The following is a 27,940-nucleotide window of genomic DNA, read 5'->3' as shown; positions in this document are numbered from 1 at the left end:
GCCTGATCCAGAACCGTCTTCTTATTTTATTAAGAGCCAGTCTGACCCGTACACCCATATACAGCCCATGTCTTCAGCGCCTGCATGGGCTGGGTGTTGGGAACCCCTTCTCTGACCTTCCGATCCCAGGAACGCAGGAAGAGCAGCACAGCATTCCGAGGAATAGGTCCCGGTGCAATTTGCTATTGTGAGCCCCTCAAAAGCAGCAGAGTAACGGAAGCAAAGCTGCGGAGGTTTTGTTGCATACCTAATTTATTTCTACTGATTAAACAAATTAAAAGAACATAACAAACATGTACAGGAGAGTAAGCACTCTCATACTGCCATCTTGTCTCCAGACAGATCGAAGAAAATCTGCACAGTATTAGGGACGGAAGTCTGGAAGAGTGGTTTCCGCCCACTCCTTTTTCATAGGCAGAAAGTAAAACAAAATGATCTGGTGATCTTTGCAATGGGAGGGATGAAAATACTGACACAGTCTTGCTCTCTGGGTGCTCAGAGAACAAGTTCCCCCTTTTTAAATGCACGTATCTGAAGAGTGCCAATGACCTGCATTTCAGCAGAAAACTCCTACAGAGTGTCGTTAAACTGTGGAACTCCCTCCCACAGGAACCAGTGAAGGCCATCAACTTGGATGGATTAGACATAAATGTGGTATTTTATGCGTTGGGACTTCCCGTTATTTTTATTGATCATTGTTTAGTATGCAATTCTTAAGTGTCAACTGTTTAACTATTATTTGCCGATATTTAATTTTACCGTTTACTGTTATATTCTAATGGATGGTTGAATATTGCTTCATTTGATCTAAGTTGCTTATTTTAAGGTTATTGTGACTTTTTTTTGTACTGGATCAGATTGATTATTACGTGTGTGATTGTTGCTGCCTATTTTGTTGCTTCTTCAGCTTGCAAATGGCATTGTGCAGAGCAATATAGAAAGGCGGTACAGTGGTACCTCGGGTTAAGAACTTAATTCGTTCTGGAGGTCCGTTCTTAACCTGAAACTGATCTAAACCTGAGGTACCACTTTAGCTAATGGGGCCTCCCGCTGCCGCCGGAGCACGATTTCTGTTCTCATCCTGAAGCAAAGTTCTTAACCCGAGGTACTATTTCTGGGTTAGCGGAGTCTGTAACCTGAAGCGTCTCTCACCTGAAGTGTCTGTAACCCAAGGTACCACTGTATACAAATTAAACATGAAATGAAAAATGGAGGGGAAAGCTATCGATGCGAGGACAGGATTCTGGACTAGATGGGCCATGGGCCTGATCCAGCAGCCTCTTCTTATGTCTGATGGGATGTCTGCCCCAGCCCTGGTCTTCAAACTGTCCCTGATAAAAGCCTCTTCTTGGTCGAGAAAAAACAGCCCTCGCTTTCTCTTCCTTCATCATCTGCTCCAGTCGCTAGCTTCCTTCCTCGCTGTGTGTGTGTGTGTGTGTGTGCACGCAACCGAGCAAACATGTCAGTCAGACAAGTCAGAGCTCAGGGCAAGCTAATGCATTTACCTCCTCAGCTCCCGGCATTTGTCTTCACTACCGGGGACAAGTGCATTTGATCAGCGTCCGATGGGGTAACATCACCCTGGTGAGTAAATGTTATTACCCCAGACGCACCGCAGAGGAGGAGATCATTCCTTCTCTCCTGCGCCTCCCCCCTTCCGCACACAATCTGTGGTGTTGGCTCCCTGCCAAAGTCTCTGTGTGCCAGGGCCAGGAATGAAAGGTTGGGGAGCTGGGAGAAGAGGGAGTAAGGAGAAGAGGAAGGTGGCGTTTTCGGCGCCTGCTTTTATCCACCTGCACGGGGCCCTCCTTTCTCCCATCGATCTGCCAAGACATCTCAAAGCCAGACAGATGTCTGCAGAGGTGTTGGCAGCCCCAGCTAACATACCGACGTTTCCCTGCCTGCAAATGTCGCAGGGCTGCGGCCAGATTCCTCTGCCCTCCACACTGGTGTCCCCAAACCGGAGTTAGAAACTCAGGTATATAAGCTAGGTGCCAAACAGCACCTTAAAGGTCTATTCACCGGGGGGTGGGGCTGGACTAGATGACCCCTGGGTCCAACGCTGCAATTCTACAATTCTATGATCTCAGCAACAAGAATTCACTTGTCCCAGTATCCAATAAGCAGAAACTCATAGTGGAAATGGACATGGTGTTAATTGTGGACTACAGCAGAGGTTTTTAAATTGGGGAAAGGCTGAGGCACAGTCAAATGTATCTGTACTCAGCCTTGCACTTATTTTCCTTGATGTGATGATGGAGAGCTGTGTGTGACTCAGCTAGCTTGAGGGAGACGTCAGTCACCAACCTGGTGCCCGCAAATCTCCACGTAGTCGTGAATGGGCCTGTGCCAGTAGCAAAACGAGCCTGGCACCTGGGGGATTTTGAACACTGCCCGAAACAGCTTGCCAGAGATCGCCCTTGTTTCCTAGTAAGGCCTGCTCAGCATGGATTAGTGGTGTTGGGGGCGCTGCACCCCAGAAGTGGATGCATTTCAGCCAAATGTGGGTGTCGGGAGGCAGTAGGTCCAGTCGTGACCGACTCTGGGGTGGCGGTGCTCATCTCGCTTTACTGGCTGAGGGAGCTGGCGTTCAGCTTCTGGGTCATGTGGCCAGCATGACTAAGCTGCTTCTGGCGAACCAGAGCAGCGCACGGAAACGCCGTTTACCTTCCCGCCGGAGCGGTATCTATTTATCTACTTGCCCTTTGACGTGCTTTCGAACTGCTAGGTTGGCAAGAGCAGGGACCGAGCAACGGGAGCTCACCCTGTTGCGGGGATTCGAAACGCCGACCTCCTGATCGGCAAGTCCTAGGCTCTGTGGTTTAACCCACAGCGCCACCCGTGTCTTAAAGCGGGATATCAAATCCAAACTCCTCTTCTTCTTTTGTTTAGCAGAAAGGGGCCGAGCAGAAAACAGGAAATGCAGAGGGGCTGTGTCCTGCTGTAATGCAGTGTCAGGGCCTGTTTTGCTTCTTGCAAGGAAGGAAGTAACCAGGACAAACTCCAGGAAGCACACTGCAGGTCAAGCCAGTGATTCGTGAGAGCGAAGCTCCAAGGAAGTTAGCTCAAGTCTCCAGATCTGGCGCTGGCCATGAATTCACCGACACTCAACCACAGTTCCACCATCTGCAACACGGGGGACACCGCCACTGGCCTACCGTACAGGGCTGCTGTACCGAAATAATGTATCTGGAGCTCTTCCAACATGCTACAGCCCCACATAAATGCTTTGTTAGGATCCGAGCAAACACTTCAGATGCAAGCATTTGAGGTGGGTTGGTGGAAAGCTAGAAACAGTGTTTTTATTAGTACCGTAGTTTTCGCTCTATAGGATGCACCGGACCATAGGAGGGGGAGAACAGGAAAAAAAAAATCTCCCCCTCTCTGCTCAGCAAAGAAACAGAGTCCCTTCCATTTCTCCTCCCACTTCGCTGAAGGGCACTGCGCAGAGAGGGAAAACTGTGCAGCGCCTCTCCAGCGAAGCGAAGCCTGGAGAGCAAGAGTGATCGGTGTGCACTGACCCCTCTCGCTCTCCAGGCTTCAGACGGCTATCCGTAAGCCTTCGGAGTGCAGTGGGAGTTCCCTGCACTCCGGGGGCTTCAGGTGGCTTCAGCGAAAGCAACGCAAAGCCTCCGGAGCACGGGGGGAGCTCCCCCTCTGTGCTTCGGAGGCTTCGCGTTGCTATTGCTGAAGCCAAGGAGCCTGCATTCGCTCCATAGGACGCACACACATTTCCCCTTCATTTTGGGAGGGGGAAAAGTGCGTCCTATAGAGCAGAAAATATGGTGTTTAGAGTGTTGGACTAGGACCTGGGAGACCAGGGTTCAAATCCTGACTCAACCATGAAGCTCCCTGGGCGACCGTGGGCCAGTCACTCACTTTCGGCCCAACGTACCTCACAGGTTGTTGTGAGGGTAAAATGAGAAGAACTACGTATGCCACCTTGAGCTCCTTGAGAGGGAAGGTGGACGCAAACGCAATAAACAGGGTTTCCGAAAGTTGGGGCTCTAGCTGTTGTTGGACTACAACTCCCATCATCCCTAGCAAGCAGAACCAGTGATCAGGGATGATGGGAACCGTAGTCCAAAAACAGCTGGAGTCCCAAGTTTGGGAAACCCTACAATAAATAAATGAATTGGAAGGCCTGGACCTTCTGTACTAACGTTGTGGGTTTTAGGTGCTCGGAACCTGCTAAAACACAACAAAACCCACTCACCAGGCCTGGCTGAGGGCCTGAGTTTCGTTAAGGCAGGCCAGCAAGACAGCAGCTGGGTAATAAGAATATTCCATTACATGCTAACAGGGTTTTTTCCCTGCTAAGTGTTGGTTTTATGACACAAAAATTAAAAGGCAAGGGCTGGGCAACGGGCCCAACTTGCTGGGTCTGGGAATGAATCCCAGGGAAGGGCAGAGCGGGGGGGGGGGAACGGCGCCAGCTGGAAGGACGAACCGCCTGTCTGAAAGGATACGAGAGAAGAGTGTGCAGCTCCCTTGCGGAAGGGGTGGAGGCAAGTTCGAAACATTATTAGGACAACCAGGTAAATTAATCTGTGTGGCGCGGGGAGGACCACCTGGTCCTGCGTTTTGCAAACGAGCTACCAGTTGCTGGAAGCTGCAGTGGGTTGGGGAGAGGGCTCTTCGGTCCTGCTTGCTGGGTTCTTTTTGTATTATTATTATTATTATTATTATTATTATTATTATTATTATTATTATTATTATTTTGGTGAACCACCCTGTGATCGTCAGATGAAGGGTGGTCTACAAATTTAATATCATATTTTCGCTCCATAAGACGCACTTTTCCCCTCCTGAAAAGTAAGGGGAAATGTGTGTCCGTCTTATGGAGCGAATGTAGGGGGGAGGCAGGCAGGATGTAGGGGGGAGGCAGACAGGAAAAGCCCCCAAGAGCCGCACACAAGCTCCGCGCGGCTCTTGCGGGCTTTTCCCCAGGAGGGAGAAGGGACTGACCTAGGTGCACCTTATGGTCCGGTGCACATTATGAAGCGAAAAATATGGTAAATAAATAAAATGCCCATAAACCCATAATAAACAAAAAAATATTGCTGCCTTCCACATCGCTTCTAATATTGAATAGCTTTAGCATACTCAGGAATCAAAAGTTTTTTCCCCTCTTTGGCAGAAAATGTATACTTTTCGAGCGTTCTGCAATTTCCTTGGGTGGCCATAGAATGGAGCTCGCAGCCCCTGCCTTGAAACCCCTGGAAAAGGGTCTTCTTCTTCTTCCTCCTCCTCCTCCCACCCTGCCTGATTTATGAGAGGGCTGAACGCTGCCAAAGGGAGAACTCTTGTCTCTAAACTAGTCAGCACAGCTCCAAGTGTTTATGTGTGCAAGGAAAAGAGATTGCTTGCCGTGTTTCTGCCTCGCCCCTTCTCCCACAGGAGGAGCAACCGACAAACGAAAGCGCCAGAAAACATTGATTAAAACATTTCGCATCAGAAAGGAAAAAGTCTTGCTTGCTGCCGACCGCGGTAGAGAGCTAGTTTTGGGGGTCCACCCCGTGCTTACCTGGTGGAAAATGAGAGCCTGGCTGATGTAGCCCCAGCTGCTGCTTGGGGAGAGGTAATGGAGGGCCACAAGGAGGACCACCATGAAGGCCACGCTGGCTGAGGCGTAGATGGGGCTGATGAGGAAGACCATGACGAAGCAGCCGGCGATGCCCAGCACACAGGTGTGCCAGGTGAAGTACCGGAAGGTGGGCCTGCGGGAAGGAGCAGAGCAGTCAGCTTGGGAGGGGCAGATCCACTTAGCTTCCAGTGGTGTCGCGGACTGGTTGGACGCAGAGGAATTGTGGGAGGAACCAGCTGGGGAAGCCCCGAGGGAAGAAGGCTCAGAGTCCAGGGATTGGTGGGTGGACAGAGGGAGAAGACTGGGAAGAGGAGGTGTCGGAAGCTGAAGAGGCAACAGGGCTTAGTGAGCTGGGAGAGTCTGTGGCAGAAAGAAGTCCAGTATCAGAGGCAGCAGCTGAAGCAGGAGAGGCCAAGAGGCAAGATGAAGAGTCCCAGGTATCTCCTCCTGCTGCTGGAACAAGCTTCCCTTCCCCCTGGTATCCCAGAACCAGGAGAGACATGAGAAAAGCACAGAGGAGAGACTGGCACAGTCTCAGATTGCTTGGGAGAAACCCTGGAGGGGAGGGGGGCTTAGGCAACTATGGGGATGTGGGGACCTTCAGTCTCAGGAACTGCTTCGTGGGGGCAAGACCTACCAGGGATGAGCTGCTGTGCTCATTAGGCCTGACACTCTGCCAAGATCATGTTCTTGCTAATAAAGAGTCAATTGCAGTTTGCATGGTGTGATTTACTGCTGGCTGACTCCTGACAGCTTGGGAACCTGCAGCCCTCTGGAGATTCAAGCTGGGAGTTAGAATCACAGAATCACAGAATTGTAGAGTCCAACTCCCTAAAATGCAGGAATATTCAGCTGTCCCATGTGAGGATTGAACCTGCAACCCTGGCATTATCAGCACGTTGCTCTAACCAACTGAGCTATTCAGGAGTACAGCAATGCCTCGGGGCTCCACAGGTTTCTCTCCCCTCCGTTAGGGGGTGTGCCATTCTACAAAGTGTGCGGACCCAGTTACCGCACACTATCAGTTACCGCACACTAGCCCCTGAGGCCACCCTCGGATGCAACGGGAGCCAGAGTTGCAGGAAATCCATCTTATTTGGGTTGTAACCTGCCCTGTCCCAGAAGGCTCACGGCTGGTTAGCAACATTTAAAGACAATGAATACGTAACACAATTGCTTACACCCCAAGGGATCCATTAGAGAGAGTCCAACGCACTCATCTCCAGCCGCAAAATGCTTGAGTAGGTAGAAGGGCTCTCAGATCACTTTCCCGAGGCTGCTTCGTGGATGCCAAGGTTTAAGCATGGCAAATTGTACATGCATGAAATTTCCTGCACAGAGCTGCTTCTGCATGCAATTTGCAGCAGTATCACATGCATGCAGGCAAACACACAAATGCACACAGACACGGGGTGCATGGTATTTTCAACATGAAAATATGGGCAGAAATTCAGATGGCGTGGCTAACTCCAGGATGAGGATGCAGTGACAGGAAACACTACACCTGGTGAATTTCTGCCTGTCACACAACTGTAGCAGGCACAGATAAGGATTTTTTTTTGGAGGGGAGGGGAAGAAGTGTGAGAATGCTTTTGAGCAGACGGTTGGAAAAAAACAGCATTTAAGTTTAAACATGAGTTGTAAGCAGGCTGCCCCAGTTATCTGCCAGAAGTATTTGGCTGACCTTATTGGAAGCAGAAAGCTGGGCTAGAGGTCTGATTCAGCCGAGAAGCCATTATAGAATAAAACACACGCTTTTTTATTATCTAATGACACCTGCAAGGAGAAAACTACTGAAATCAGTTAGTTTCAGGAAAGGAGCCAAGCTGAAATTCCTCAGCCTCTGTCAGCTGAAACGCATACCCCTCAGCCCCTGCAAGACAGCAGAAATGCAACAGGCGAAACCTTCCCCCATCACTGCAAGATTCTCCTATTGAATTTCTGCCTATCAAGGGCTTTTTTAAAAGGTCCAGTGCCTGTATCAGAAAGGGGGGAGGAAAGTGGTATGTCTTGACATACATGGAAGGAAGCCAGCATGCCCTGTGGTTAGATGATGGGGTGCGGACAACTTTTTATCTGGAAAAAAGGATTCCCTCAGAGTTGGTCTTTCTTAAATGCAGGATTCTTGGGTTGACAAGATTTGCTAAGCAAAAACTTTTGAAAGCTAACCGTTTCTGCACCTACATACTGAACTTGCCCTGTTCGAAGGGGCTGCAATAAATTTTAAAACCAAATGCCAAGCAACACCCAATTGGCTTGAAGTACTGAAACAACAAAAAATACCGCACACATCATTGCAATTTATATTTTAATCACGCAGCTGCTCCGATAGGATTCCCCACCTTTCCCACGGGATCTTAGCACGTATCATTCATTATAAAGGCACTAAAAACGCTAGCGATTCCTATTGATCCGCATGCATTAAAGAGTTACATCTTCTGGAGTAGTTAAAAATTCCGGGCCAGAGAGACCTGGGTTCAAATCCCTGCTCAGCCATGAAGCTGAGTAGGATATTTCATTGCCCATCACGGCCTAATGTTCCTTGCAGACCTGTTGGAATAATAATAATGCAGTCGAACCGAGGCCATTGCTCTGTGGCAGAAGCACAGGATGTAAACACGATTTTTAAACAACAAAAAATGTGATTTTTTTAAAAAAGCAGCACCTAGTCCCTAAAATCTGCTTGTTTATCTCCCCTCTGGGACAAGTAGCCTCAAATTTCACTGAGTAATGAGGACAGCTGATGGCTGCCACACCTCAAGAGAGTTGTAGGTTTTCCTGGCACTGGGCAGATACAGGATGAAAAAGTATTTGGTTGTTTTTAATCCCAGTTTTGCTTTTTAATTTCAGCTTTTGGGGGGGGGCAGGGAGAGGGAAGAAGAAGCCAAAGGGGGCTATCAATCCTGCACAGAGGGGAGGGGGCAGCAGGCAGGGTGTGCTCTGTGTGGCACCAAGCCAGTCCCGCACTGGAAGGTTGGCGCGGTTGGCAGAGCGCAGGAACCGAGGGTGCCGGCAAAGGGCCTCCTTTCTACGGCTTAATTAAATTGTTCTCATCTAACCCGCTGTCTTATCTATATTGCTTAGGGAGATTTAAAAAGAGCCCCGGAATGCTAATTGCCCTCTGCCACTCTTGCGTAGCCGGACCCGCAAAAAAATTGCACAAAGGCTGTGTGTATTTACTTGTGTGTGTAAGATGGGGGAGGGGGGAGACGCAGAGAAGGGAGATGTGCCTCTTTTGCTGCCGCTCGGAGGGGAAAAAAAGGTGAGGGATAAAAACGCAAATGGTGGTTAAGTGTGTAATCGATGTGTATAAAACGCGGGTCTCTCCTGGGCCCTGGCAGAGAGCCGCATTATGCATTAGAGCCTCTGCGAAGCGCACAGAGTTTAACCCCCTCGCGGGATGCTGCGGCCCCAGCAAGGACCAGAGAGGTTAAATGGAGGGGAAGGGAGCCACGCTCAGCTCCCAAAGCCACACATGCACAACGTCTGCGACTTTGGCCAAGGGGCCTCAGCCCACGTTCGGCAGGCTTTTCGCCAACCTTGGTGCTCTCGAAGGTGTTTTTGACTACACCTCCCACCACCCCAGCTATTTAAGAACATAGGTAGAGGCTGCTGGATGAGGCCAGTGGCCCTTCTAGCCCAAGCATCCTGCTCTCAGTGGCCAACCAGATGCGCACAGGAAACAAGCAAGCAGGATACAAGCGCAAGAGCCCTCTCTCCGGCGGTTTTTACAGCAACTTGGATTCAAAAGCATTGCTGGCCCCAGCTGCGGAAGGGACATTAGGCATCAACAGCCCTCTTCTCCGTGAATTTGTTGAATCCTCTTTCAAATACAGTGGTACCTCTGGTTACGTACTTAATTCATTCCGGAGGTCTGTTCTTAACCTGAAACTGTTCTTAACCTGAAGCACCACTTTAGCTAATGGGGCCTCCTGCTGCTGCTGCTGCCGCGCCGCCAGAGCCCAATTTCTGTTCTCATCCTGAAGCAAAGTACTATTTCTGGGTTAGCAGAGTCTGTAACCTGAAGCGTATGTAACCCGAGGTACCACTGTATATGCATTTCTGCATATACCATAGATTCTGGCATATAAGACGACTTTTTAACCCCGGAAAATCCTCTAAAAAGTCGAGGGTCGTCTTATATGCCAGGTATGGGTTCACTGGGGACGCGGGTGGCGCTGTGGGTAAAAGCCTCAGCGCCTAGGGCTTGCCGATCGAAAGGTCAGCGGTTCGAATCCCCGCGGCGGGGTGCGCTCCCGTTGCTCGGTCCCAGTGCCTGCCAACCTAGCAGTTCGAAAGCACCCCCAGGTGCAAGTAGATAAATAGGGACCGCTTACTGGCGGGAAGGTAAACGGCGTTTCCGTGTGCTGCGCTGGCTCGCCAGATGCAGCTTTGTCATGCTGGCCACGTGACCCGGAAGTGTCTCTGGACAGCGCTGGCCCCCGGCCTCTTAAGTGAGATGGGCGCACAACCCCAGAGTCTGTCAAGACTGGCCCATACGGGCAGGGGTACCTTTACCTTTACCTTTTATGGGTTCACTGGGCAGAGAAGCTGCCGCGTATAAGACTGGGCGTATAAGTCCACCCCCCCAAATTGGCAGCTGCCAATTTAGGAGGTCATCTTATACACCCAGTCACCTAATACGCTGGAATCTACGGTATTCTGCCTGGCGTACACATTTTTGGACCCAAACCAATGGTTTCAAGTTACAAGAAAGGAGATTCCAACTAAACATCACAGAAAACTCTCTGGCACCCTGCCTGACAGTGGAACAATCTCCCTCGGGTGACTGTGGACTCTCCCTCCTCAGAGGTTTTTAAGCAGAGGTTGGATGGCCATCTGTCATGGATGCTTGAGCTGAGATTCCTACATGCAGGGGGTTAATAATAATAATAATAATAATAATAATAATAATAATAATAATAATTTTATTTATACCCCACCCTTCCCAGTTCAAAAACTGGGCTCAGGGTGGCTAACAACAAATTTAAAACACTTAATTATAAAAGCAGCATAAACGACAGTATAAAAACCATGAATAACAATAAAATTCAAAAATCCATTTAGGGGAAATAAGCATTAGATAATCCCCAGGGCTAGCTGGCTGAATTGGTTCTATTTGGGCCAGAGAGGAGGCCAGGGGAGAATTAGCTGTGGGGTCTCAGAGTGGGTGATCTTCATAAAAAAGGGGAGGGAGAGGGAAGGAAGGGGAATAAAAGATCAGGTTAAGTTCAAATTGAAAGCCAGGCAGAATAGCTCTGTCTTACAGGCCCTGCAGAAGGAAGTTAAATTCTGAAGGACCCTAGTCTCATGGGGCAGAGCATTCCACCAGGTCGGAGCCATCACTGAAAAGGCCCTGGCCCTGGTGGAGGATAGTCTGACCTCCAACTCTGCAATTCTATTATTCTATGTGATGGGCCATGCTTCAGCAGCTCCCTGCCTCCAGTCTGCAGGGACCTCACCTGTTCTATAAGAATTATTGGACCTCAAGAGTTTCTGAAGTCATACCACGCTGGACTTTCACTTGTGGACTTTCCTCACGGGATTTCAAAATAAATTTTGGACTGTGTCAAGGGAGGTGTTAGAATGCATGCAGATGGAGAGAGAGGTTGTCCCTTATCTGTCTGTTTGTGGTAACCAGACATATAAGCTGGTCAGTGCTGGAGGAAAACTCTGTACGTGCTCAGGAGAATTGAAAAAGTAACGCAAGCTCTTGTTTACTTTAAAGAAGGGGAGCTGGAGGAACAAGACGATACATGAGCGTGTTTAAAAGGCGGCCGGAGGAGGCTGCGAGAATGGAAGAATTTCCCCCACCCTCTTCGACTTGTACCTCAGAGAACGCAAAGGCGCATCAACCCTCAGCAGCAGGGAGCTGCCATTCACCAGTGCTGATAATTGTGGGGAGACGTGTTCCTCTCCATATTCTATAGCTTCTCAGAACTAGCCAATGCTGGAAAGGGCTCCACCCAGCGTGGTGCTGAGTCCCCATCACTCTTACTGAGAGGAGTGGGCTGGGGGAGGGAGAGGAAGAAAGGTCTCGATTCAATTACTCCTTTTCGGAAGGGCTCAGCCCCTGGGCAGGATGAGGCCCCACTTAGCGAGAGCTAAAGAGCTGTCTGCAAGGATGAATGTCACACAGGCCTGATGAGGGGGGAAAGAGCGGATGGCTGGTTAACATGGTGTCAGAGAATTAGGGAGGCCAAAGAAGGCAATTCGGCTTTTGGCCAAAGTAGGAGGAGAGGTGGAATAAAATGTGCCACAGCTGGGGGGGCAGAACCTGGATGCCCCAAAGCCACTCTTGGGGAACATCCTAAAACTCAAATACCCCCTTTAACGGCTCATAACCTGCCATCTTTAGGGGGTCCGTGCAGGATCTGCATTCCAGTTTAATCAGGGATAGAGACCCCATGGCCCGCCAGATATTGCTGGACTACAACTCCCATCATCCGTGACATGGAAGGGGCTGATGGGTGTTGGAGTCCAATTGGGAGGGCAGAAGGTTCCACATCCCTACACTGAATGGATTGCCAGGGTGGTGGTTTCACCTGCTAAATGTGAACCTAGGAAGCTGTCTTATATGGAACCAGAACACTACAGTCGGCAGAGAACAAGATTTTAAATCTCAGGGTAGTGGGTTCGAGTCCCACATTGGGCAAAAAGATTCCTGCATTAAAGGGGGTGGACTAGATGGCCCTTGCGGCCCCTTCCAACTCTATTTCTACGCTCCATTCAGTATAGTCTACTCTGGCACTGGCATTTGCAAAATGGAGGCTACACCCACAGCTTCCATTTGAACTCAACACGTCCTTGTCTTTGCTCCAGGGTCCTGGAGACCTCTGGCCTATGGGGGGGTGGGGTCCATTTTTCCATCATCCTCTGTCGGCATCCTTTGGGGGGTCAAGATGCCAGCTGGCTAGCCCCCAGATGGATCATGCCCTTCCAGCCATGATGATCCCCCGATCTCTGGTGTGACATAAATCAGCGACTCAGACTTCAAAAGCCTGAGCACGCTATATTAGCAGAGCATACTGCACAAACAGAACAGGCGTGAGGCTTGTGGAAACATACTAACAGCTAAAGATTTATTAAGCATAAATCAAGACAAAGAAAACATGTCGTCTCCCTTTCTTCTCTTCAGAGAGACAGTGAAAAACAAAAGCTATACACAAAGGGAAGTTCCCAGCAAGCTGTGCTGGTATGTAAACAGACATGTGACATGCAACATGTCTGCAACTAAAGGAGGAATGGAAATTCCCAACATCCCCATCATCTTCCTCTCTGGGTTAAACAAAGGCACCTCAATACCCCTGTAACGAAGTCGTATTCAGGGCTGCAGGTATAACTGAATCTGCAGCACTGAGAGATATGCAAAGGGATACACGTTTCAGCTGCCACAAGAATCTCAACTTTCATTTTTTCTCTCTCTCTCTCTCTCTCTCTCTAGTCCTTCTTGTTGAGAAGCTGGAATCTGCACACAAATTGCTTGCTGAACCACAGAGAGGGACTGAGAAAGATTTGCCAGTGAAGGGGGAGCGGGGCTTCAGCCCCCTGCATACCCAAATGCTCAACCATGAGAAAAAACGCCACAATAAACTTAATGAAATATAATAATAATAATAATAATAATAATAATAATAATAATAATAATAATAATTTATTATTTATACCCCGCCCATCTGGCTGGGCCTCCCCAGCCACTCTGGGCAGCTTCCATAGAAACCAAAAATACACTAAAATATCACACATTAAAAACTTCCCTGAACAGGGCTGCCTTCAGATGTCTTCTGAATGTCAGGTAGTTGTTTATCTCTTTGACATCTGCTGGAAGGGCGTTCCACAGGGCGGGCGCCACTACCAAGAAGGCCCTCTGCCTGGTTCCCTGTAGCTTTGCTTCTCGCAATGAGGGAACCACCAGAAGGCCCTCGGCGCTGGACCTCAGTGTCCGGGCAGAACAATGGGGGTGGAGATGCTCCTTCAGGTATACTGGACCGAGGCCGTTTAGGGCTTTAAAGGTCAGCACCAACACTTTGAATTGTGCTCGGAAACGTACTGGGAGCCAATGTAGGTCTTTCAAGACCGGTGTTATATGGTCTCGGCGGCCGCCCCCAGTCACCAGTCTAGCTGCAGCATTCTGGATTAGTTGTAGTTTCCGAGTCACCTTCAAAGGTAGCCCCACGTAGAGCGCATTGCAGTAGTCCAAGCGGGAGATAACCAAAGCATGCACCACTCTGGCAAGACAGTCCGCAGGCAGATAGGGTCTCAGCCTACGTACCAGATGGAGCTGGTAAACAGCTGCCCTGGACACAGATTTGACCTGTGCCTCCATGGACAGCTGTGAGTCCAGAATGACTCCCAGGCTGCACACCTGGTCCTTCAGGGGCACAGTTACCCCATTCAGGACCAGGGAATCCTCCACACCTGCCCGCCTCCTGTCCCCCAAAAACAGTACTTCTGTCTTGTCAGGATTCAACCTCAATCTGTTAGCCACCATCCATCCTCCAACCGCCTCCAGACACTCACACAGGACCTTCACCGCCTTCACTGGTTCTGATTTAAAAGAGAGGTAGAGCTGGGTATCATCTGCATACTGATGAACACCCAGCCCAAACCTCCTGATGATCTCTCCCAGCGGCTGCATGTAAATGTTGAAAAGCATGGGGGGGAGGACAGAACCCTGAGGCACCCCCCACACACACAGGAAAAAAAACTTTGTACACAAATGCAAACGTATCTGTTACACAACCTGAACCAAACCACAGCTTTTCTTGACACAGAATCCAGATTGCCGGGGTGCGGAATTTAATCCCCACCGCCAATGAACCCTAAGAGGCCTGGCCAGATATCCCATTCACTTGGATTTGTAGCCAGGATTCCTTTTGTCCAGAAGCGGACCTCCCCCTCTTCCTCCTCTTTGCCCTCTTCAAAGGCTGTGAAAACACCAGTTCCGAGCCCTTCAGCTCCTGCTAGTCACAAGGGCTTGCAAACTGGGTAATTATCAATTAGCATCCTCTTAGAAATCAGCGCTTGGAGAGCCCTGTCTTGGTGGCTGAGGGGGGAATGCACAGACAAGGGCACTCAAGGCTCCCACTTCTCCACTTTGGAGGCTGTTTTCACACAAGATGCTTAAAAGGACTCCCTGCGTCTTGCCCCTTCCCCCTTAATGCAAATGCAAAAAAAGTATACTGGGCAGATGCTATTAACGATTCTTGTTTAAAACACTCTCTTTCACTTACTCAGAAGTTAAGCAGAGCCTGTAGCTGGATCAGGTCCAAGGGGTCCCATCTAATCAATTGTCCTGTTTCCCAGAAGCGAGACACGAGTTCAAAACCAGCTCTCCCAGTTGCAATTCCCAGTTATCTGGTCTTCAGAGGCATGGCTCCTCTGATCTTGCACCTAACATGCAGCACTCATGGCTAGCAGTTGTTGATAGCCTTTATTCCCCCATGAATTTGTCTAATCCAGGGGTCGGCAAATTAAGGCCCCGGAGCTGGATCAGGCCCAACTGCCTTCAGGATCTGGCCCGCAGGAAGAAATTCCGACGAAAGAAGAATGGCAGACAAAATTAATGGACTGCGCAGAATTAGATAAAATGACAGGAAGGATTCGAAACCTGCGGGACCAGAGATTCGCAGAAGATTGGAAGAAATATGCGAACTATTTGAAGAGCAACTGTAATCAACAAGTTACGCTGATAGGACTACAAGAAGTTTTGTAAGGAGAAATACATGAAACATTGCAAAGTAGAGGAAGAATAGAGATATTAGTTATGAGATTTAAATGTAATAGTGAAAGTAAGAAATGTATATTAAGTGGATAGGAAAATTTTCAGATGTGATTGATGGAAGTCAAAATAATGGTATAAGATATGAAAGTATGTTTAATTATTGTTGAGAATGATATGTTGAAAAAGTAATATATATATATATATATATATATATATATATATATATGAGAAAAGGATCCGGCCTGCGGACTGTCCGTGGATTGGCGTGGGGATTCTGTTTTTTGGGGCTGCGCCATTCCCCCCCTGCACCATTCCATTCCCCCACACACACCGCAGTGGCGCCTCCTCCCTCCCTCCTTCTGGCTTCTCCCCGCCCTGCCTAGAGGAGGAAGGGGGCTGGGCTGAGCTGGCTGAGCGCCATTTTACGCAGCCCCTCTCTGGAGCCAGCCCTTTCGTGCCGCTCATCTTCCCTCCGCTGCCACCGCCCTGGTGCTCCTGTGGGCCAGAGAGTGGAGCGGATGAGTTCGCTCTGCCTACCCACGAGAAGCAGCGGTGGTGGTGGCAGTAGCCCCTGGGAAGGTAAGTGCAGAGGCTGGGGGTGGGGGAGGACTACTTGCCCCCCTCGTCTCATCTTATAGCTTCCGCCCCCCAGTACCGCTTCTCTGGCCCGCCACAAGGTCTGAGGGACAGCGGACTGGCCCACGGCTAAAAAAATTCGCCGACCCCTGGTCTAATCCCTCTTTGAAGCTGCCTAAACTGGGGAGTTCCACAGCTTAGCTATGCACCGAGGAACACCTCCGGATCGAGAACCGTTGGCGCAGGTGCAACGGCACCACAGAAATTCAGAAGCTCAAATGAGGAGCCTCAGGGGTCTGTGGTGCCATGGATGGAGCGGCCTCAGGCTCACTTCTGAGGTAGAAAGGGTGTGTCAGCAGTGGACCCTGCAGTGTAGGCCAGACAGCAACAAGGCTCCGCATTGGCTAAGCCTGCAATCAACCCCAGGAGACAGTGGCCTTAGAGCAGCGGTTCTCAACCTGTGGTCCCCAGATGTTGTTGGACTACAACTCCCATCATCCCTGAGCTCTGGCCTTGCAAGCTAGGGGTGATGGGAGTTGTAGTTCAACAACGTCTGGGGACCCACAGGTTGAGAAAGGCTGCCTTAGAGCCTTATCTGAAGGGCTGTCCTGTGGAAGATGGAATAAGCTTGTTTTCTGCTGCTCTGGAGCGTAGGACCCAAACCGATGAATTCAAAATACAAGAAAGGAGATTCTGACTAAACATTAGCAAGAACATTCTGGGGGTTAAGAGCTCTTCAAGAGTGGAAGGGACTTCCTTGGGAGTTTCTAAGCAGAGGTTGGGTGGCCTAGACGGTTTTTAGGGTCCTTTCCAACTCTGCAATTCTTTGATTCTATGAATCGCTTGCTCCACAGAGCAACCGATGCTGTTTCCAGCTTCCTCCAGCAAAATGCAACTGCTCCAAGCAGAAGCACACACTTTCCAGGTCTAGGTTTGACAACCATCTCCCCATATACCCCACATATACCCCTAAAATGCCCACTAGATGACTTGGGAATTCAAACATGATGTCAACGTGATTTGGGGATTCAAAGGATATTTTGGTTAAATTAATTTAGTTTTACTTGGCAAGTATAATGTGTGTAAAATGATTGCCAAGTACTTGCAGTTATTTATTATTATTATTATTATTATTATTATTATTATTATTATTATTATTTAGTAGTGGTAGTGGTAGTAGTATTTAGCATTTTCTGAATGTAAAATTATAATTATTTGGTTTTCCAAGAGCGTTTTAGGTGCTTCTTCATTAAATGTAGACTTACCAAGCTAAATGTCTAATCACAAAAGTAACAGCAGATCTGAATTCCTCACACCCAAAAACATATTTTTTAAGACCCCATCACCGAAGAAATGTGCAAAAATTAAGTTTCCCCTCCTAAAATTACACACCTTGCTGCAAAAGAGTCCCCAATGCTACCTTAGCAGCACAAACATGAAGAGCAAGAGAAGCGCCGAGAGAAAGGAGTCTGTTAACAGCTTCTCGGATCATTTACAGACCAAACCCCTCTATTCTCCTGGAAGCGAACTCTATTTAAATGCCTTATCAAAAGCTCAATTCCCAATTTTAGCTGTCTTGCCCTGTCTTCACAGAGGTATTTGATTCCATTAATGTGTCTTCCCCTTGAGGCAAAGCCCAATCAGCCAACTCCAAACCTGCTTTGCCTTATCCAGAGAGGATTTCTGAGAAGTGCTGCTTGCATGGAAACACAAGGAGGGACCCGCTGCTGTGTTGGGTCAGAGGGGACCCACCTAGTCCAACATGCAATTCTCACCATGGCCAGCCAGAGGTCCAGGGCAAGCCTGCAAGCAGGATATGAGCACAAGAGCCCTCTCCCCTCCTGAAGTTTCCAGCAACTGGTATTCAGAAACATCACTGCCTGCAACTGCAGAGGCAGAGGCATCACGGCTGGTAGCCATTGATAGCCGAGAATTCGTCAAATCCTCTTTTAAAGCTACTCAGCTTAGTGGCCATCACAGCCTCTTGTGGGAGTGAGTTCCACAGTTTAACTGGAAGCTGTGTGAAAAAGTCCTTTTTCAAATCTTTCAACATTCCTATTTCTAAGAGTCCAGTTCCCATTGTCCCGGCCTTAAGAGTGCACCTGGTGATTGAGGCAGGACCATAGCTGTCAACTTTTCCCTTTTCTTGCGAGGAATCCTATTCAGAATAAGGGAATTTCCCTTAAAAAAAGGGAAACGTTGACAGCTATGGCCAGGACAGCTATCCAGGCTTGGATCAGTAGCTTAAGGGCTGGAGAGGACTCCAGCACTCCTAAGCCAAGCTTTAAATCCGCTGTCCAAGGTGCTGAACAACCTCCACACACAGATCCCTTGTTAACTTCAGAGGAGGCTGGGCTCTGTTGCTTTCTCTGGCCAGCAGCCCTGACCCTGAACAGGCGGCAGGAGCAGGACTGTGCAAACATCCAACAGCATCTTAAAGACAAACCAACACACAGCTTGGCATCGGCTGCTATAGACTCAGACTGGCCACTCAGTTCAGCATCCTCTTCTCACAGTGGCCAGCTAGATGCCTAGGGGCAGCAGGACCTGATTACAGCATTCTCCTGCTTGTGATTCACAGCAACTGGCATTCAAAGGTATTCTGGTATTCAGAAGTATCCTGCTTCTGCTAATGTAGGTCACAGAGGAGGGTCAAGGGTCTAGAAACCAAGCCTGATGAGGAACAGTTGAAGGAGCTGGGTATGTTTGGCCTGGAAAAGAGGAGACTGAGAGGAGATATGAGAGCCATCTTCAAATATCTCAAGGGCTGTCACATGGAAGGCAGAACAAGCTTGTTTTCTGCTGCTCTGGAGGGTAGGACTTGAACCAACGGCCTTCAAGTTACAAGAAAGGAGACTCCAACTAAAGAGCAGGAAGAACTTTCTGACAGTAAGAGCTGTTTGACAGTGGAACTGTCTCCCTTGGGAGGTTGTGGACTCTCCTTCCTTGGAGGTTTTTAAGCAGAGGCTGGATGTGCATCTGCCATGGATGCTTTAGCTGAGATTCCTGCATTGCAGGGGCTTGGACTAGATGACCCTTGTGGTCCCTTCCAACACTACAATTCTATGAAGCCATAATGACTGGAACCTTATCCTTCAAGAATTCACACAACTCTTTTTCAAAGCCCTCCAAAATTGGTGCCAATCACTAAATCTGATGTGAGCAAATCCCACAGCTGTGGGGAAAAGTGGCTCCTTTTGTTTGTTCTTAGTTTCACTGGATGGCCCTGGGATCTATTATTGTGGGAGAGGAAGAAAAACTTTTCTTTACCCGCTTTCTCCACACTGGGCATTCTTTTATGTGCCTCTGCCATGCCCCCTACTTGTTTTCCAAACTAAGAAGTTCTAGATGCCAATCATTTTAGCTGCTCTTTCCTGAAACTTTTCTAGCTCTGTGCAAGAGCTACATTGATAAAACATGTGCATTACGAAATCCGTATTCCTTTCCCCAGCCTGGGCGCAATGAGGCAGTGCATCACTATTAAGCGCTAGTTTAGGTGATCTGGGAAGCCTTCTTGAAGTTTGTTGACTCAGGGTTGTCATCCCGAAACAACAACTGCCTACAGAAATCCCTTGGCTTTTCGCTCTTCCTTGCACTCAATTGTGAGTTGCTCACAGATAATCCTCAACTCTTTTTCGGCAGAGAATTTTGCATTTCCTTGCCTGCCATCAGGAACAACCACCCTGCCGCTGGCTCAGTGAGGCAGATATGGTACCCTCCAGATGTAACAGACTACAGGTACCATCAGCCTCAGCCAGCAAGGCCAATGGTCAGGGGTGATGGGAGTTGTGGTCCAGCAAACACACAGACGATGCCTTGTTGGTTCTCTGTATTGGCAAGATGCAATTGTCTACCACCAGGGATGGGTGCCTAAATGGTTCCGCACTCCATTCTGAATCATGGCGACCATTCTGCAAATCTGAAACTTTCATTTTTTTCAAAAAGACAACAGGCAAGTTTCTAGACCTTATGACTATAAATAAGTGTTGGCAATTGCAAGAGCCAGAGGAGACTGCAATTCGCTCCTCAGAATTCCGCACCTTAAATCTTCCCCATAGCTGGTAGAAGCAGAATAAGGGATGCTAAAATTACATCTGAATTTTCTCATCACAGAATCAAGATTGCCTTAGAATAACAGAGTTGGAAGGGACCCTGAGGGCCATCTGTTTCAACCCCCTGAGATACACGAATCTCAATTGAAGAATCACTGACAGGTGGCTGTGCAACCTTTGCTTAAAAACCTCCAATGAAGGAGAGAGTCCACCACCTTCCGAGGGAGTCTGTTCCACTGCCAAACACTGTCGAATCTCCTTCCTTGTCATTTGAATCCATTGGTTTGGGTCGTACCCTCCAGAGCAGAGGAAAACAAGCTCGCTCCATCCTCCATGTGACAGCCCTCCTGATACTTAAAGATGGCTATCATGTCTGGGACGCGGGTGGCGCTGTGGGTTAAACTACAGAGCCTAGGACTTACCGATAAGAAGGTTGGCGGTTCGAATCCCCACAAGGGGGTGAGCTCCCGTTGCTCAGTCCCAGCTCCTGCCAACCTAGCAGTTTGAAAGCATGTCAAAGTGCAAGTAGATAAATAGGTACCTCTCTGTCGGGAAGGTAAACAGCGTTTCCGTGCACTGCTCTGGTTCGCCTGAAGTGGCTTAGTCATGCTGGCCACATGACCCGGAAGCTGTACTCCGGCTCCCTTGGCCAATAAAGTGAGATGAGCGCCGCAACCCCAGAGTCGTTCGCGACTGGACCTAATGGTCAGGGGTCCCTTTACCTTTACCTTTACCATGCCATTTCTCGGTCTCCTCTTCCCCAGGCTCAACATACCCAACTCTCTCAACCATCCTCCTCAAGGCTTGGCTTCCAGATTATAATCTTGGTGCAGATATCATAGGTTTCAGAGCCAGATCTAAACACCACCATTCAATATGTTACCCATTACCAGTCCTGCCACCATGTTTTTGCCAGCACGAGTTGGATTGGCTGTATATTGGCCTGCAGTCAAGGCACAACCAATCCCATGGGTTGGTGGCAATGCAAGACCAGCATAAGATGGGAGCTACTGGCTGCTTGGCTTACTTCAATGCATCCAAGACCCAGCCTGCTGGTGCGGCTGTAGAGACACACAGCGCTGCCTCCTTCTGCAGCCGGGCTTGGTTGCCGTATATCAAGGCCCTTCTTTGTGATTTACAGAGCGCGGCTACAATATAATCACAACTCGGCAACAATGTACCAAACAGATTTACTTCTCCTGAGCAAATATGTCTCCGAGTAATTCATTACCCAACGGGACACCGGCTCACAGCTCATCATCAATCTGCTAACCAATGGGGACGGACCTCGCAACTCATCCCCAATTCCCCCGTCCAACGGGACTGAGCCTCACAGCTTTTATCATCCCAGCGCCGTCCAATGGGGAAGAGCATCCCACTTCCCATCGACTCGCTACCCAATGAGGCAGCTGGGCTCCAGGCTGGCTGTGGAAGGGGACCAGAGCTTGCAATTCACCATTAAGTGATGCGCTTTGGGTTTATGGTGGCCGAGATTTACGGCTTATAAACAACTTATTATCCGACATGTTTCAGCTCATTGAAAAACAGAACTACTGGTCGTAAACAATTCATTATCCACCATGTTGCCAATATACAGGCAGGCAGAGGCCATCGTGAATCAGAAAGTGCCAAGAGATATCAGCAAGGAGGGCGAGCCACGGGTGTGGGGCTGCTGCAAATGCGTCCGGGGGAGGCCTGGCCCAAAGCAAAGGAAGACACGTTTCCTCTTTGCTTCTCCTCGTCCCTTTTGTTCCAGGTCTCTGAATTCCTTGCAGCTTCCACCAATTCCCTCTCTGTGCTTCTGAGATTTGAACAACAGAAACACACAAAGGAGGATATTGACATCCGACTGCTCAGGTAGTTATCTTGGTGAAGGCGACCCGCCTTTTAGATGCTGCTGCTGGCAATTCTGTAAGACCCTGTTCTTCCTCTTACAGCATATGCAGGCAAGCAGACCAGAATGTCCCTTAATGGAACATTCATGATGAGTGGGAACACAATGCAAACTCGCAGCAAAGGTTGTGCCAGCTCTTTTTTCAGCAGGAATGACTGAGCACACAAGCGAAGAGGCTGAGCCCCAGAATCTGTTCCAGAAGCAAGACATTGCACTTTACCTGGAACTCAACTTCGCTTGACCTGTGAGCGAGCAGGTGAAAAAGTGTGTGTCTGGAGCATGTGCAGAGTGCCCTCTCTCCAGCACAAAGTAGTTCCTTCTCAGGACCCCAGGGCAGGCCAAGTGAACTGGCTAAACTATGAAACTTGCTCCAATGGGAGGCAGTGATGGCTGTCAACTTAGAATCCTAGAACTGTAGAGATAGAAGGGACATTGAGGTCATCTGGTCCAAGGAATCTCAGCTCAAGAATCCCTGACAGCTGGACATCTAACCTCTGCTTAAAAAACTCCAGTGACGGAGAGTCCAGCACCTTCCGTGGGAGTCCATCTCACTGTCTAACAAATCCTACTGTCAGAAAGTTCTTCCTGATGTTTAGTCAGAATCTCCTTCCTTGTAACTAGAGTCCATTGGTTCGGATCCTAGCCTCTCGAGTAGGGAAAAAACAAACTTGTTCGTTTATTTCATAAAATCTATACGCTGCTTGATTGTAAAAAAACCAACAATCACAAAGTGATTTACAAAAGCTAAAACAGTAAAAAATAAAATAAAAATGCTGTTAAGTTGGAATATCCTTCCTTGTCATTTGAATCCATCATCTTGGGTCCTACCCTCCAGAGCAGGAGCAAACAAGCTTCTTCCACTTTCCATGTGATGGCCCTTCGGATATCCAAAGGTAGGCATGCTATTATCTTTATGTCTTCTGTTCTTCAGGCTAAACCAGGGGTCAGCAAACTTTTTCAGCAGGGGGCCGGTCCACTGTCCCTCAGACCTTGTGGGGGGCCAGACTATATTTTTTTGGGGGGGAAATGAACGAATTCCTATGCCCCACAAATAACCCAGAGATGCATTTTAAATAAAAGCACACGTTCCACTCATGTAAAAACACCAGGCAGGCCCCACAAATAACCCAGAGATGCATTTTAAATAAAAGGACACGTTTTACTCATGTAAAAACATGCTGATTCCCGGACCGGATTTAGAAGGCGATTGGGCCAGATCCAGTCCCCGGGCATTAGTTTGCCTAACCATGGCCTAACACACCTAACTCCTTCAACCGTTCCTCATCAGGCTTGGTTTCCAAACTCTTGATCATTTTGGTTGCCCTCCTCTGCACACCTTCCAGCTTGTCAGGCGTCAGGCAGGACGCACGATCAGCTGAGGCCAACTCATGTGAAGAGGTCTTGGCAGCTGGTTTGGTTGACCTCCCTCCTTTGGCCAGAGTGGACAGGTAGCACCCAAGCCAAGCCCTTGCCTCACATTCATCAGGTCAGCTGTGTGCCAGTTCAAGGACCACTAAAGGTTCGAGAGCCGAGTGTTCCCCAGGGACAGAGCAACATGCTCAGAGACAGGTTGTGGCGAGGAAAGGGTCTCCCCCACTTACGCGTGGGTGCTTCATTTACTGTAACACAAGGCTGTCTCCACCGCTGCATGACCTGAAGGTGTCTTTGCATGTAGGGGGGTGCGTGGCAATCTGACATGGGGGAACCACGTTTGCAAGAGCCGAGAGCTTACCCCACCACAGATGTGCACACCTTTCAGGTGCCACAGGTTGCTGGGCTGCTGCCAGCCTCATTACACCGCAACAATGGGTGCATGGGGTCGCCTCAACAATCACATCAACAGAGGCTTGGAAGCCAGCAAGGCGAAGGTCGGCTCCCCAGATAGAAGCAAAAGGCGGGGGCTGGAGGAAGAGAAAGGGGGGTGGCACGCAGCTGGGGCCTGCCTGCAGAACGAACCCAGGAATAGATGTGAAAGTGTCCTTTGCGGAGGGGAGGGGGGGAGGGCGAAGCCTCTCATCCAACTCCCGCCCGCCTGCTCTTGCAAAGCAATGTGCACTCTCAGTTACCACTCCTGGGTTATTACGTGGGCTGCTATTAAGATCCTTTTGGGGTGGGGGTGGGGGGCGGCAGTGCGGCCAAGGAGCAGCACGCTCCGTCTCTCCATCTGAAAAGCTGTCAATCCCCTCCTTTCCCCGCTGCGCTCCCCGACAAAAAAAAACACACCCCACCACCACCCACCCGCTCCTGAGCGCGGGCTCCATAATAGAACTTAATCATAACAGCCATTAGCTGGGCCGAACGGCGACAATTACTATCTCAGGCAGCAAATATCTCTCTCTCTCTCTCTCTCTCTCTCTCTCTCTCTCTCTCTCTCTCTCTCAACCCCCCAATCCACCAAACCGTGGTTCTAAGCACTAATGCATCCAGCTGGGATAATGGTTCCAGGCTTCCTTGGCAACATGAATTGGGCTCCCTCCGGCCCCACATTCTGGGGGCGGTGGATGGGGGGCAGTTTGCAGAAACTTGCATTCAGGGAGATTCCCCTAAGTGCCGCACCCCCTAAATGCATTTATTTATTTCCTTGCTCCTCTCCGCCCACCTGCAAAAGCCCGACAAGCAGCAAGCTGTAAGCAAAGAGCACATGCAGGAAAAACCCCCCACAAATCCGGAGAGTCGAAAACCCAGTGTGTTTGAGTTTCTCTCTCTTGCTGCTTTCTTAGCAGCTGGCTAGATGCAGAATGAAAGACCAGTTTAGTTTCCACTGCAAACTTTGGGCCTGTTGCTGTCTCTCAGCATCATCTACCTCACAAGGTTGTTGTCGTGGGGATTAAATGGGGAGGGGAAGAACCATGAACGCTACCTGGAGCTCCTTGGAGGAAAAGCTGGGATATGAACGCAACAAAGAAAACTAAATCAATACATATGGAAGTTAAGAAAAATCAATGCCTCCCATTCAGTACAGTGACAAAGAAAGGAATGTGTGCCCATTGCGCAGTGCTGCCTCAACTGGTCCAAAGTCTTCCTTCCTCCTTCCCCAACCTGGGTAGGGTGAGGGAGTCCGGTGGGGAAGGGCTGTAGCTCAGTGGCAGAACGGCTGCTCTGCATATAAGGTAAAGGTTAAGGAACCGCTGACCATTAGGTCTAGTCGTGGCCGACTCTGGGGTTGCGGCGCTCATCTCGCTTTAGTGGCCAAGGGAGCTGGTGTACAGCTTCCGGGTCATGTGGCCAGCATGACTAAGCCACTTCTGGCGAACCAGAGCAGCGCACGGAAACAACATTTACCTTCCCGCTGGAGCGGTACCTATTTATCTACTTGCACTTTGACGTGCTTTCAAACTGCTAGGTTGGCAGGAGCAGGGACTGAGCAACGGGAGCTCACCCCGTTGCGGGGATTCGAACCACCGACCTTCTGATGTAGAAGGTTCTAAGTTCACACTGCGGCATCTCCAGGCAGGGCTGCGAATGTCCCTTGCCCAAGGAGCCAAGCCTGATGAGGAACAGTTGAAGGAGCTGGGTATGTTTGGCCTGGAAAAGAGAGGACTGAGAGGAGATATGATGGCTATCTTTAAATATCTCAAGGGCTGTCAGATAGAAGGCAGAGCAAGCTTGTTTTCTTCTGCTCCGAAGGGCAGGACCTGAACCAACGACAATTAAACAACAGGAAGAACTTTCTGAGAGCCGCTCAGCCCTGGGAGATGGTGGGCTCTCCTTCCATGGAGGTTTTTAAGCAGAGGTTGGGTGGACACCTGTCATGGATGCTTTAGTTGAGAATTCTTGCACTGCAGCCGGGTTGGACTAGATGACCCCAGGGGTCCCTTCCAACTCTACTACTCTATGATGCTCTGAAGACCCTCAGTATAAGTCAGCTTCCTGTGTTCACACCAAGGAAGGGAACTCCTCGGGTGGGGCTCTGAAGGGAGGGGCAGCACAGAGATCGCTGTGTGGTAAAGATGAATCCAGCCTCTCCAGGAAACCCTGCAAGATGCCGTCATGCTGGGCTTTGTGCCAGTTCCTCCCTATGGATAGACAACGGCGAGTCCCCAGCAACCTGTCACACGCCAAGGAAGAAACCCCTGCAGGATAGAGCCATGCAGAAGGAAGGGGAGGGGCTGCAAACCAGGCAAGCCCACCCAGGAGCAGGATTAGTCCCACAACAAGGGGGCCTGCCCCAAAGCACATCCACTGACTTCCTTGCACAGAAGTGGATGCCCCTCCCCCACTTTGATGGAGTGAACGGAGCCAGAGTTTGGTCTATCTATCAAGCTGGGTGTTGTCAACACTGACCACCAGCACCACTGCAAGGTCTCAGATGCCGGAAATTGAACCCAGGACCCTGTCCGTGCAAAGCAGCTGCTCTACAACCGAGCTACAGTAGGCTGGGGAGAGGGTGGGAGTCAGGAGCAAAACCTGCCTTGGCTGCGGTTGTTGCTTATTAAATTTATTAGTTGCTTTTTTGCAACTCAAAGCGGCTTACAGTATTTTAAGCGAAGAACAAGCACGTTAGAAAAATCTCACCCACAGAAAAAAAGAGGCACTGATAGCTAAGGGCTGGTTAGAAAGGAATGTTTTTGCCTGGCACCTGAAGATACGGTATCTTTGGATAAAGGTTGGCATGTAAACCAAATAGATGACATGCTCACAGATAAAGAACTTTGCCTCCCAGCTGGAAAACTCAACAGGTTATCTAGCTAGCAACCATCGGTCATGACATCCTGCTATCTCCATGAACCACTGGGGGTTTGGGGGGCAAAAACCAGGTGGTCTCTGGGCACGCTTGGCTTTGCTACTTCGCAAAGCAAATAATACTCCCTGCCACACACACTGCATTTTGTTGTTCAATAGTAATAATAATAATAATAATAATAATAATAATAATAATGATGATGATGATGATGATGATGTGATAGGATTGTTGCAGGGAACTCACCCTGATTTTGCTCTAAGCCTGGGCTGCAAGGCTGACAACCTGGAAAAACACGTGTGGGTGTGTGCAAGCGTGCGCAATCGATTAGGCAGGTAAAAGGGCCTGTCTGTGGGTAACAGACCAGCTTATGAAATGTGTGTGTGTTTGAGCATGGAGGGGTGGCCTCCTGCTCTCCCCCCCCCCCCGGTCTACTCTGCGCTCAGCACTGGAGCGCGATTAGCCAGCCGGGGGTGGGGAGCCCACAAGCTGTGATTTTCTCTAATTGTTGTTTTTGCTGAAAGGTAATTAAAATCCCTTTTTATTTCGTGTGTGCTGGAGACCTCGGCGGCTGTGCGGAGAGGGAGGGGAGGGGAGGATGGGGGAAGTGGCATTTTAAGGTGGGGGGGGGAGGAAGGAAGCCATGGCAGGAGAAAGGGGGGAGGGCAAAGGAAAAAGGGTGTGGGTTGTGTGTCTTTTAAGATGCTGCCCCAGAGACCTCATTCTCTTACAGCCTTGAAATTGTATATTGGGGGGGGGGGGACTAGGACATGGGAGAGTAGAGTTCGAATCCTCACTTGGCCATGAAGAAGCTCACTAAGTGACCTTGTGCTGGCCGCGGCCTCCCTCAGCCTGGCCTACCTCACAGGGTTAAGGTAAAGGTAAAGGGACCCTGACCATTAGGTCCAGTCGTGACCGACTCTGGGGTTGCGGCGCTCATCTCGCTTTACTTGCTGAGGGACCCAGCGTACAGTTTCCGGGTCATGTGGCCAGCAGGACTAAGCCGCTTCTGGCGAACCAGAGCAGCACACGGAAACGCTGTTTACCTTCCCGCTGGAGTGGTACCTATTTATCTACTTGCACTTTGACGTGTTTTTGAACTGCTAGGTTGGCAGGAGCTGGGACCGAGAAACGGGAGCTCACCCCATCGCGGGGATTCGAACCGCTGACCTTCTGATCGGCAAGCCCTAGGCCCTATGGTTTAACCCACAGCGCCACCTGCGTCCCCACCTCACAGGGTTATTGGGGGCTAAATGAGGAGCAGGAGAGCCACATACACCACCTTGTGCTACTTGGAGAAAAAGCGTGGATAGAAATGTACAACAGGGAGGCAACAGCACTCTGCACATGCTCAGGAGGAGCCCGTGCCAGACTTTCAGAAGCAGTTCCAAACCACTAGAGGTCTTCTTGCATGCCCCCATCTCTG

At 49.6% G+C, this 27,940-nt stretch overlaps 1 protein-coding gene across 1 annotated transcript in view; it reads right to left on the bottom strand.

Moving 5' to 3' along the window:
- Nucleotides 1-27,940, bottom strand: part of LOC128414887 (solute carrier family 12 member 9-like) — a 93,597-nt gene that overhangs the window by 12,678 nt on the left and 52,979 nt on the right. Inside the window, exon 10 of the mRNA XM_053390821.1 lies at nucleotides 5,528-5,720. Within this exon, the coding sequence (XP_053246796.1) occupies nucleotides 5,528-5,720 (193 nt within the window). The remainder of the gene's footprint in view (nucleotides 1-5,527; nucleotides 5,721-27,940) is intronic.

The sequence above is a fragment of the Podarcis raffonei genome, chromosome 5 (genome assembly GCF_027172205.1).
Source record: "Podarcis raffonei isolate rPodRaf1 chromosome 5, rPodRaf1.pri, whole genome shotgun sequence".
In the NCBI taxonomy this organism is placed as follows: domain Eukaryota; kingdom Metazoa; phylum Chordata; class Lepidosauria; order Squamata; family Lacertidae; genus Podarcis; species Podarcis raffonei.
The sequence above is the reverse complement of the archived record's forward strand: the minus strand, read 5'-3'. Positions and strand labels throughout refer to the sequence as shown.